Source organism: Nerophis lumbriciformis, linkage group LG30 (genome assembly GCF_033978685.3).
Source record: "Nerophis lumbriciformis linkage group LG30, RoL_Nlum_v2.1, whole genome shotgun sequence".
NCBI classification, from domain to species: domain Eukaryota; kingdom Metazoa; phylum Chordata; class Actinopteri; order Syngnathiformes; family Syngnathidae; genus Nerophis; species Nerophis lumbriciformis.
The window spans coordinates 26,647,587-26,659,959 of record NC_084577.2 but is presented as its reverse complement, the minus strand read 5'-3'; the positions used below and the strand labels follow the sequence as shown (position 1 = coordinate 26,659,959).

Below are 12,373 nucleotides of genomic sequence, written 5' to 3'. Positions count from 1 at the left end.
GTGATACAGTTTTCAGCCATATTGCCCAATCCTACTTTTTTAAGAAGAAATTCCAACAGAAATATCAGAGCTGTGATGACAAGCGACTATTAACTGCCGTGTGGTCAAACTACGTCTTTCAAAATACAGCAGTAGAAATAATCAAACACGCGCTTAAAAGCCGCCACTAGATTTTAACTGTTAAATCCAAAAAGCCGCTCTCGGGTCATTTACCCTAATTAATCCACAGGCTGGATTTAATCAGCAAAGACACACACACAGAAACACACACAGTCATGGGGAAAGAAAGTGAAAGAAAAAAAAAAAGAGATAAACGGAACGATCAATGTAAAGAACGATGGCTGGAGTGAATTTAATCCTTTAGGACTGCATTTTAGTTGGAGGAGTATTAGGAAGGGGATAAAAGAGAGAGAGAGAGCAGGATGACGAGTTTGTGGACACATGGAGTCAACTTGGTGTCCTCAATCCAACCACTTAATCCCCTATACACTTATATCTGCTTCACACACACACACACACACACACACACACACACACACACACACACACACACACACACACACACACACACACACACACACACACACACACACTTGAGCACCGAATGCAAAAATTGTAATTAAAAGATGTGTACGCTGGCGTGGCAGATGAAAATACACCTAAATATTTTTTGCGTATTTGTGATCTAGCGAAAAAAGGTAGAAAAAGAAAGTACCACGGTAATTTGCTTGTTTTATTCCTGAAAATGAACGCACGATTAGGTTGTAACCGTTTTGATATCACGGTTGTTGTGAGCAGAATGATCACGGCGCTGGAAAAAAGTATTTATACTCACGCTAACATATTTTAATATAATATAAATGCATGTATATATAATGTATATTTGTATGTATATATAATATATGTATTATTATGTATTATGTATATATGTATTATTATTACCCTTGATCACCCCCTGGGAGGTGAGGGGAGCAGTGAGCAGCAGCGGTGGCCGCGCCCGGGAATCACTTTTTGGTGATTTAACCCCCAATTCCAACCCTTGATGCTGAGTGTCAAGCAGGGAGGTAATGGGTCCCATTTTTATAGTCTTTGGTATGACCATATCCAATCGTCTTTACAATCCGCTGAGTATATAAAAACACAAAATCAAAAAATGCCACAAATTCAGTCAGCCGTTTTGAATATTCCGCTCCGAATATCTTCCGGGTATTTCCAGAAATTGACGTGACAATGGGAACGCTTCTGCACTCTGACCACGTTTTCAGATCAGTCATACTGGAAATACCCTACCTTTGTTTACCATTAATTGGAATGTGCCAATGCTGTCTTTTGTTGAGCCCTACAATGTGTTTATACTGTAAGTATTGTACTTACTAAAGACCATCTTTTTGGTTGTCACTTTCACCTTAGTTGTGGTTTATATGCCCAAATTTGGAGTGTTGAAATTGCCACGTAAAATCGCGAATGTTAACCAGTAGCATGTATATGGCATATCCAATATTAATGAGCATGGAACTAGCGTACTTTTAAAAGTGGAGCCTTACTTTTGGGCGTTTTTTTAACAGGCATTGTACAATTTTAACATTATCTAGTGGCAGTTCGATAGTACTGACGGTAGTACTGACGGAAAAACAGATTTAGCACATTTTATAGTGCACATGTCCATTCCGCATCTGCATGTTCCTTACAAAGGAGCATTATTTAAAAGGAAGCTAAGCAGACAGGTGTAGCTAATACTTCACCTGCTTTGTACGACCCATATCTACACTGTAAACAATGATTGTTAAAAACCACAGCAAGCAATTGTTAAATAGCAACAGTAAAACACCGTAAAATCGAAAATAGTTCATCACAGTAGTAAATGCAGTGGATTCCTGTAAACCAAAAAACAGTAGATAACCTAAATTACTTTTGATTGATTGATTGATTGATTGAAACTTTTATTAGTAGATTGCACAGTACAGTACATATTCCAATTGACCACTAAATGGTAACACCCGAATAAGTTTTTCAACTTGTTTAAGTCGGGGTCCACGTTAATCAATTCATGGTTATAATAGGTCAAAAACACATGACTTTGCTGTTAAAATAATGAAAAATTGTACAATGCATTTATAAAATACTGTAATGTCACAAGCATCCAAATACTCCAAATGTTATGGTTACGGTCTAAATTTAAGATTTTGCAGATTGTACATTTAAATTTACAGCATACTTTAACTGTTTTAGGTAGAGATGTCCGATAATGGCTTTTTTGCGGGGGGGTGTATATTGTAGCGTCCCGGAAGAGTTAGTGCTGCAAGGGGTTCTGGGTATTTGTTCTGTTGTGTTTATGTTGTGTTACGGTGCGGATGTTCTCCCGAAATTTGTTTGTCATTCTTGTTTGGTGTGGGTTCACAGTGTGGCGCATATTTGTAACAGTGTTAAAGTTGTTTATACGGCCTCCCTCAGTGTGACCTGTTTGGCTGTTGACCAAGTATGCTTTGCATTCACTTGTGTGTGTGAAAAGCCGTAGATATTATGTGACTGGGCCAGCACGCAAAGGCAGTGCCTTTAAGGTTTATTGGCGCTCTGTAATTCTCCCTACGTCCGTGTACACAGCGGCGTTTTAAAAAGTCATAAATTTTACTTTTTGAAACCGATACCGATCATCTTGAAACCGATACCGATAATTTACGATATTACATTTTAAAGCATTTATCGGCCGATAATATCGGCAGTCCGATATTAAAGTTAAAAGTTAAAGTTAAAGTACCAATGATTGTCACACACACACTAGGTGTGGCGAAATTATTCTCTGCATTTGACCCATCACCCTTGATCACCCCCTGGGAGGTGAGGGGAGCAGTGGGCAGCAGCGGTGGCCGCGCCCGGGAATCATTTTTGGTGATTTAACCCCCAATTCCAACCCTTGATACTGAGTGCCAAGCAGGGAGGTAATGGGTCCCATTTTTATAGTCTTTGGTATGACTCGGCCGGGGTTTGAACCCACAACCTACCGATCTCAGGGCGGACACTCTAACCACTAGGCCACTGAGTAGGTGGCCTAATTATCGGACATCCCTAGTTTTAGGTGTTTGTGTAAAAGCATTAGCCTAGTTTACTTTTGGGCCCTAATTTCTAGCAAACAAAGCTGCCAGTATTTTACCGTTATTAGGGACCGCAATGTCCCTTTGGGACAGAGGACCCTATTGTAATTGTAAGGTTTTATTATTATTCTTTATTATACCGCTGCCTCTTTGAGCTGTAATTTGACCCCCCTTAACATGCTATATGTATGCATATATGTGTATATATGTATGGGTGCTGGAAAAAGTATTTATACTCACACTAACATATTTTAATATAATATATATATATATACATACATATATGTATACATATATGTATATATGTATGCATATATGTGTATAAGTGCATGGGCGCTGAAAAAAGTATTTATACTCACACTAACATATTTTAATATAATATGTATATATTTATATGTATGTATATATAATGTATATTTGTATGTATGTATAATATATGTTTTATTATGTATTATTATGTATTATGTATATATGTATTATTATTATTATATATGCATATTTGTATGCATATATGTGTATATATGTATGGGCGCTGAAAAAAGTATTTATACCCACACTAACATATTTTAATATAATATATATGTTTATATGTATGTATATATAATGTATATTTGTATGTATATATAATATATGTATTATTATGTATTATGTATATATGTATTATTATTATTATATATTCATATATGTATGCATATATGTGTATATATGTATGGGTGCTGGAAAAAGTATTTATACTCACACTAACATATTTTAATATAATATATATATACATATACATACATATATCTATACATATATGTATATATGTATGCATATATGTGTATAAATGTATGGGCGCTGAAAAAAGTATTTATACTCACACTAACATATTTTAATATAATATGTATATATTTATATGTATGTATATATAATGTATATTTGTATGTATATATAATATGTGTATTATTATGTATTATGTATATATGTATTATTATTATTATATATGCATATTTGTATGCATATATGTGTATATATGTATGGGTGCTGGAAAAAGTATTTATACTCACACTAACATATTTTAATATAATATATATATATATACATACATATATGTATACATATATGTATATATGTATGCATATATGTGTATAAATGCATGGGCGCTGAAAAAAGTATTTATACTCACACTAACATATTTTAATATAATATGTATATATTTATATGTATGTATATATAATGTATATTTGTATGTATATATAATATATGTTTTATTATGTATTATTATGTATTATGTATATATGTATTATTATTATTATTATTATATATGCATATATGTATGCATATATGTGTATATATGTATGGGTGCTGGAAAAAGTATTTATACTCACACTAACATATTTTAATATAATATATATATATATACATACATATATGTATGCATATATGTATACATGTATGCATGTATGTGTATAAATGTATGGACGCTGAAAAAAGTATTTATACTCACACTAACATATTTTAATATAATATATATATATATTTATATGTATGTATATATATAATGTATATTTGTATGTATATATAATATATGTATTATTATGTATTATGTATATATGTATTATTATTATTATATATGCATATTTGTATGCATATATGTGTATATATGTATGGGCGCTGAAAAAAGTATTTATACTCACACTAACATATTTTAATATAATATATATGTTTATATGTATGTATATATAATGTATATTTGTATGTATATATAACATCTGTATATATGTATGCATATATGTGTATATATGTATGGGGGCTGAAAAAAGTATTTATACTCACACTAACATATTTTAATATAATATATATGTTTATATGTATGTATATATAATATATGTGTGTATATATGTATGCGTATAATATGTATATATGTTTTTTTTAAATTTGTTTAGAGTTTTATTTATTTTTATTTTAAATGTTTTTTTCGTGGTAGAATTTTGTACTCACATTTTTATTATGTCCTCATTTTTTATTGTAGTTTTAATTATATTTTTTACATCCATTCATGCAATTTATTCCTTATTATATTATTACTTATCCTTTGCGTATTTTCTTCTACATTAAAACGCGTCACATTTTCCTAGAAGAGGAACAATTCAAACTAGTGACGTCACTGCCAACGCATGGAAACGTGGCGCCGCAATCTTGAGTCTTGACGATGAAAACGCGACAAAGAATGAAATTATAGCCAATATTTCCGAGTAAATTCCACCAAGAGAGTAATATTTGTGTGAGTTCTTATTGTATAACTGATACTAGTGATTGTTCGCTTGATAAAAATAAACAATAAAAAAAGATGGTCAAGATCGGGCGTCCTTCAAAGGGCCATAAATTCCATCTCTGGTTCATAATAATAATAATAATAATAATGATGCATTTTATTATAAGCTCCCTTCCTATACAAGACACAAGTAATATGAGAAATATTGTGTGCAGTACATTGTGTGTGTGTGTGTGTACTTGTTGACAAAGTCTTCGTCTCTTCCAGGAGTTACAGTCTGAAGAAGGGACAACTGGAGAGGGACTATGCCCAGGTACAGTACGTCTTGTCAAATCTGCAGAATGTTGCTAGCAGTGCAAGGTCACCTTGGGGACCTCAGCTCAGTGAGCATGGAAAGATGAACTCTGTATGTGTGCGCTTTATTTGTGTTACTTCCAAGTAGGGCTGGGTACTGGCACTGATACGTATCGCCATATTGTGACATGGCGGCATATTCTCAGGCCTTCCCCGAGATTGCCATAATATGTGTGGCGGTGGGGGCGTGGTCATGGTGACATCATCATATATATGGCGTCATGGTACTTTTCATTGGTAATGATGGATATGTTTTCTTTTAAAAGGCTTAAGTATTTCGGTCAATGTGTGTCTTTATTACGAAAGCTTTGTTTTTTTTTACACTGAATTTATGTAACATATTTTTTTTTTTTTACATCAAATTATGCTGACAATTTCATTGAAAACAAATTCAGTGTTTTAAAATACAGAAAAAAAATTCAGTGAAAAAAAGAAATTGTAAAAAAAATCAGTGTATAAAAAATTAAAGTGTTTTAAAATTTGGTGTGTAAAAATTCAGCGTTTTAAAATTCAGTCTATAAAAATCAGTGTTTTAAAATTCAGTGTATAAAAATTCCTTATAAAAACATCAATGATTTAAAATTCAGTGTTTTAAAATTTGGTGTACAAAAATTTAGTCTAATAAAATTCAGTGTTTTAAAATTCAGTGTAAAAAAAGTTCAGTGTAAAAAAATGCAGTGCACAATAATTCAGTGTTTTAAAATTTAGTGTATAAAAAGTCAGTGTTTTAAAATTCAATGTATAGAAATTCAGTGAAAAAAATTCAGTGTATAAAAATTCAGTCGAATAAAATTCAGTGTTTTAGAATTCAGTATATAAAAATTCAGTATTTAAAAAAAAAAATCAATGTTTTAAAATTCAGTGATTTTAAATTTGGTGTATAAAACAATCAGTGTTTTAAAATTCAGGGTATAAAAATTCAGTATAAACAAATTCAGTGTATAAAAATTCAGTGAAAAAATAAATTGTAAAAAAAATCAGTGTACCGGTTTAAAAAATTATAGTGTTTTAAAATTTGGTGTGTAAAAATTCAGCGTTTTAAAATTCAGTCTAAAAAAATCAGTGTTTTAAAATTCAGTGTATCAAAATTCATTATAAAAACATCAATGTTTTAAAATTCAGTGTTTTAAAATTTGGTGTACAAAAATTGAGTCTAATAAAATTCAGTGTTTTAAAATTCAGTGTAAAAAAAGTTCAGTGTAAAAAAATGCAGTGCATAATAATTCAGTGTTTTAAAATATAGTGTATAAAAAGTCAGTGTTTTAAAATTCAATGTATAGAAATTCAGTGAAAAAAATTCAGTGTATAAAAATTCAGTCGAATAAAATTCAGTGTTTTAGAACTCAGTATATAAAAATTCAGTATTTAAAAAAAATTCAATGTTTAAAAATTCAGTGATTTTAAATTTGGTGTATAAAAAAATCAGTGTTTTAAAATTCAGTGTATAAAAATTCAGTATAAACAAATTCAGTGTATAAAAATTCAGTGAAAAAAAGAAATTGTAAAAAAAAATCAGTGTATAAAAAATTAAAGTGTTTTAAAATTTGGTGTATAAAAATTCAGCGTTTTAAAATTCAGTCTATAAAAATCAGTGTTTTAAAATTCAGTGTATAAAAATTCATTATAAAAACATAAATGTTTTAAAATTCTGTGTTTTAAAATTTGGTGTACAAAAATTTAGTCTAATAAAATTCAGTGTTTTAAAATTCAGTGTAAAAAAAGTTCAGTGTAAAAAAATGCAGTGCATAATAATTCAGTGTTTTAAAATTTAGTGTATAAAAAGTCATCCATCCATCCATCCATCTTCTTCCGCTTATCCGAGGTCGGGTCGCGGGGGCAGCAGCCTAAGCAGGGAAGCCCAGACTTCCCTCTCCCCAGCCACTTCGTCCAGCTCCTCCCGGGGGATCCCGAGGCGTTCCCAGGCCAGCCGGGAGACATAGTCTTCCCAACGTGTCCTGGGTCTTCCTCGTGGCCTCCTACCGGTCGGACATGCCCTAAACACCTCCTTAGGGAGGCGCTCGGGTGGCATCCTGACCAGATGCCCGAACCACCTCATCTGGCTCCTCTCGATGTGGAGGAGCAGCGGCTTTACTTTGAGCTCCCCCCGGATGACAGAGCTTCTCACCCTATCTCTAAGGGAGAGCCCCGCCACCCGGCGGAGGAAACTCATTTCGGCCGCTTGTACCCGTGATCTTGTCCTGTCATAACCCAAAGCTCATGACCATAGGTGAGGATGGGAACGTAGATCGACCGGTAAATTGAGAGCTTTGCCTTCCGCCTCAGCTCCTTCTTCACCACAACGGATCGATACAGCGTCCGCATTACTGAAGACGCCGCACCGATCCGCCTGTCGATCTCACGATCCACTCTTCCCTCACTCGTGAACAAGACTCCGAGGTACTTGAACTCCTCCACTTGGGGCAAGATCTCCTCCCCAACCCGGAGATGGCACTCCACCCTTTTCCGGGCGAGAACCATGGACTCGGACTTGGAGGTGCTGATTCTCATCCCAGTCGCTTCACACTCAGCTGCGAACCGATCCAGTGAGAGCTGAAGATCCTGGCCAGATGAAGCCATCAGGACCAAATCATCTGCAAAAAGCAGAGACCTAATCCTGCAGCCACCAAACCGGATCCCCTCAACGCCTTGACTGCGCCTAGAAATTCTGTCCATAAAAGTTATGAACAGAATCGGTGACAAAGGGCAGCCTTGGCGGAGTCCAACCCTCACCGAAAACGTGTCCGACTTACTGCCGGCAATGCGAACCAAGCTCTGACACTGATCATACAGGGAGCGGACCGCCACAATCAGACAGTCCGAAACCCCATACTCTCTGAGCACTCCCCACAGGACTTCCCGAGGGACACGGTCGAATGCCTTCTCCAAGTCCACAAAGCACATGTAGACTGGTTGGGCAAACTCCCATGCACCCTCAAGGACCCTGCCGAGAGTATAGAGCTGGTCCACAGTTCCACGACCAGGACGAAAACCACACTGTTCCTCCTGAATCCGAGGTTCGACTATCCGGCGTAGCCTCCTCTCCAGTACACCTGAATAGACCTTACCGGGAAGGCTGAGGAGTGTGATCCCACGATAGTTAGAACACACCCTCCGGTTCCCCTTTTTAAAGAGAGGAACCACCACCCCGGTCTGCCAATCCAGAGGTACTGCCCCCGATGTCCACGCGATGCTGCAGAGTCTTGTCAACCAAGACAGCCCTACAGCATCCAGAGCCTTAAGGAACTCCGGGCGGATCTCATCCACCCCCGGGGCCTTGCCACCGAGGAGCTTTTTAACTACCTCAGCAACCTCAGCCCCAGAAATAGGAGAGCCCACCACAGATTCCTCAGGCACTGCTTCCTCATAGGAAGACGTGTTGGTGGGATTGAGGAGGTCTTCGAAGTATTCCCTCCACCGATCCACAACTTCCGCAGTCGAGGTCAGCAGAACACCATCCGCACCATACACGGTGTTGGTAGTGCACTGCTTCCCCTTCCTGAGGCGGTGGATGGTGGTCCAGAATCGCTTCGAAGCCGTCCGGAAGTCGTTTTCCATGGCTTCCCCGAACTCCTCCCATGTCCGAGTTTTTGCCTCCGCGACCGCTGAAGCCGCACACCGCTTGGCCTGTCGGTACCTGTCCGCTGCCTCAGGAGTCCCATGAGCCAAAAGAACCCGATAGGACTCCTTCTTCAGCTTGACGGCATCCCTCACCGCCGGTGTCCACCAACGGGTTCTAGGATTACCGCCACGACAGGCACCAACTACCTTGCGGCCACAGCTCCAATCAGCCGCCTCGACAATAGAGGTGCGGAACATGGTCCACTCGGACTCAATGTCCAGCACATCCCTCGTGACATGTTCAAAGTTCTTCCGGAGGTGGGAATTGAAACTCTCTCTGACAGGAGACTCTGCCAGACGTTCCCAGCAAACCCTCACAATGCGTTTGGGCCTGCCAGGTCTGTCCGGCATCCTCCCCCACCATCGCAGCCAACTCACCACCAGGTGGTGATCGGTAGAAAGCTCCGCCCCTCTCTTCACCCGAGTGTCCAAAACATGAGGCCGCAAATCCGATGACACAACTACAAAGTCGATCATAGAACTGCGACCTAGGGTGTCCTGGTGCCAAGTGCACATATGGACACCCTTATGCTTGAACATGGTGTTCGTTATGGACAATCCGTGACGGGCACAAAAGTCCAATAACAAAACACCACTTGGGTTCAGATCCGGGCGGCCATTCTTCCCAATCACGCCTCTCCAGGTTTCACTGTCGTTGCCAATATGAGCGTTGAAGTCCCCCAGTAGAACGAGGGAATCACCCGGGGGAGCACTCTCAAGTACTCCCTCGAGTGAATCCAAAAAGGGTGGGTACTCTGAGCTGCTGTTTGGCGCGTAAGCGCAAACAACAGTCAGGACCCGTCCCCCCACCCGAAGGCGGAGGGAAGCTACCCTCTCGTCCACCGGGTTGAACTCCAACATGCAGGCTCTGAGCCGGGGGGCAACAAGAATTGCCACCCCAGCCCGTCGCCTCTCACTGCTGGCAACGCCAGAGTGGAAGAGAGTCCAGCCCCTCTCGAGAGAACTGGTTCCAGAGCCCTTGCTGTGCGTCGAGGTGAGTCCGACTATATCCAACCGGAACTTCTCTACCTCGCGCACTAGCTCAGGCTCCTTCCCCCCCAGCGAGGTGACGTTCCACGTCCCAAGAGCTAGCTTCTGTAGCCGAGGATCGGACCGCCAAGTGCCCTGCCTTCGGCTACCGCCCAGCTCACATTGCACCCGACCTCTATGGCCCCTGCTATGGGTGGTGAGCCCATTGGAGGGGGGACCCACGTTGCCTCTTCGGGCTGTGCCCGGCCGGGCCCCATGGGGACAGGCCCGGCCACCAGGCGCTCGCCATCGTGCCCCAACTCCGGGCCTGGCTCCGGAGGGGGGCCCCGGTGACCCGCGTCCGGGCGAGGGAAATCTGAGTCTCGGTTCTTGCATTTCCATAGAAGTCTTCGAGCTGCTCTTTGTCTGATCCCTCACCTAGGACCTGTTTGTCTTTTATACCCTGGTAGGGTATAAAAAGTCAGTGTTTTAAAATTCAATGTATAGAAATTCAGTGAAAAAAATTCAGTGTATAAAAATTCAGTCGAATAAAATTCAGTGTTTTAGAATTCAGTATATAAAAATTCAGTATTAAAAAAAAAAACTTCAATGTTTTAAAATTTAGTGTATAAAAAAATCAGTGTTTTAAAATTCAGTGTATAAAAATTCAGTATAAACAAATTCAGTGTATAACAATTCAGTAGAATACAATTCAGTGTTTTAAAATTCGGTGTGTAAAAATTCAGTGTTAAATTCAGTATTTTTAAAAAAAATTCAGTGTTTTAAAATTCAGTGATTTAAAATTTGGTGTATAAAAAATTAGTGTCAAAAATTCAGTGTAAAAAAATTCAATCTATAAAAATTCAATGTTTTAAAATACAGTGTATAAAAATTCATTATGTAAAAATCTGTATCAAAAATTCAGTGTTTTAAAATTCAGTGTTAAAAAATTCAGCGTTTTAAAATTCAGTCTAAAAAAATTCAGTCTATAAAAATTCAATGTTTAAAAATACAGTGTATAAAAATTCAGTGAAAAAAATTCAGTGTATAAAAAATCTGTATCAAAAATTCAGTGTTTTAAAATTTGGTGTGTAAAAATTCAGCGTTTTAATATTCAGTCTATAAAAATCAGTGTTTTAAAATTCAGTCTATAAAAATCAGTGTTTTAAAATTCAGTGTAAAAAATCCAACGTTTAAAATACAGTGTATAAAAATTCAGTGAAAAAAATTCAGTGTATAAAAAGTCTGTATCAAAAATTCAGTGTTTTAAAATTCAGTGTAAAAAAAGTTCAGTGTAAAAAAATGCAGTGCATAATAATTCAGTGTTTTAAAATTTAGTGTATAAAAAGTCAGTGTTTTAAAATTCAATGTATAGAAATTCAGTGAAAAAAATTCAGTGTATAAAAATTCAGTCGAATAAAATTCAGTGTTTTAGAATTCAGTATATAAAAATTCAGTATTTAAAAAAAAAAACTTCAATGTTTTAAAATTCAGTGATTTCAAATTTGGTGTATAAAAAAATCAGTGTTTTAAAATTCAGTGTATAAAAATTCAGTATAAACAAATTCAGTGTATAAAAATTCAGTAGAATAAAATTCAGTGTTTTAAAATTCGGTGTGTAAAAATTCAGTGTTAAATTCAGTATTTAAAAAAAAAAATTCAGAGTTTTAAAATTCAGTGATTTAAAATTTGGTGTATAAAAAATCAGTGTTAAAAATTCAGTGTAAAAAAAATCAGTCTATAAAAATTCTGTTTTAAAATACAGTGTATAAAAATTCAGTGAAAAAAATTCAGTGTGTAAAAATCTGTATCAAAAATTCAGTGTTAAAAAATACAGCGTTTTAAAATTCAGTCTATAAAAATCAGTGTTCTAAAATTCAGTCTAAAAAAAATTCAGTCTATAAAAATTCAATGTTTAAAAATACAGTGTATAAAAATTCAGTGAAAAAAATTCAGTGTATAAAAAGTCTGTATCAAAAATTCAGTGTTTTAAAATTTAGTGTATAAAAATTCAGCGTTTTAATATTCAGTCTATAAAAATCAGTGTTTTAAAATTCAGTCTATAAAAATCGGTGTTTTAAAATTCAGT

The 12,373-nt window shown here is 36.5% G+C and overlaps 1 protein-coding gene across 1 annotated transcript in view; it reads left to right on the top strand.

The window, feature by feature from the left end:
• Positions 1-12,373, top strand: part of LOC133572819 (F-BAR and double SH3 domains protein 2-like) — a 190,995-nt gene that overhangs the window by 52,548 nt on the left and 126,074 nt on the right. Inside the window, exon 3 of the mRNA XM_061925846.2 lies at positions 5,611-5,656. Coding sequence (XP_061781830.1) covers positions 5,611-5,656 — 46 coding nt within the window. The remainder of the gene's footprint in view (positions 1-5,610; positions 5,657-12,373) is intronic.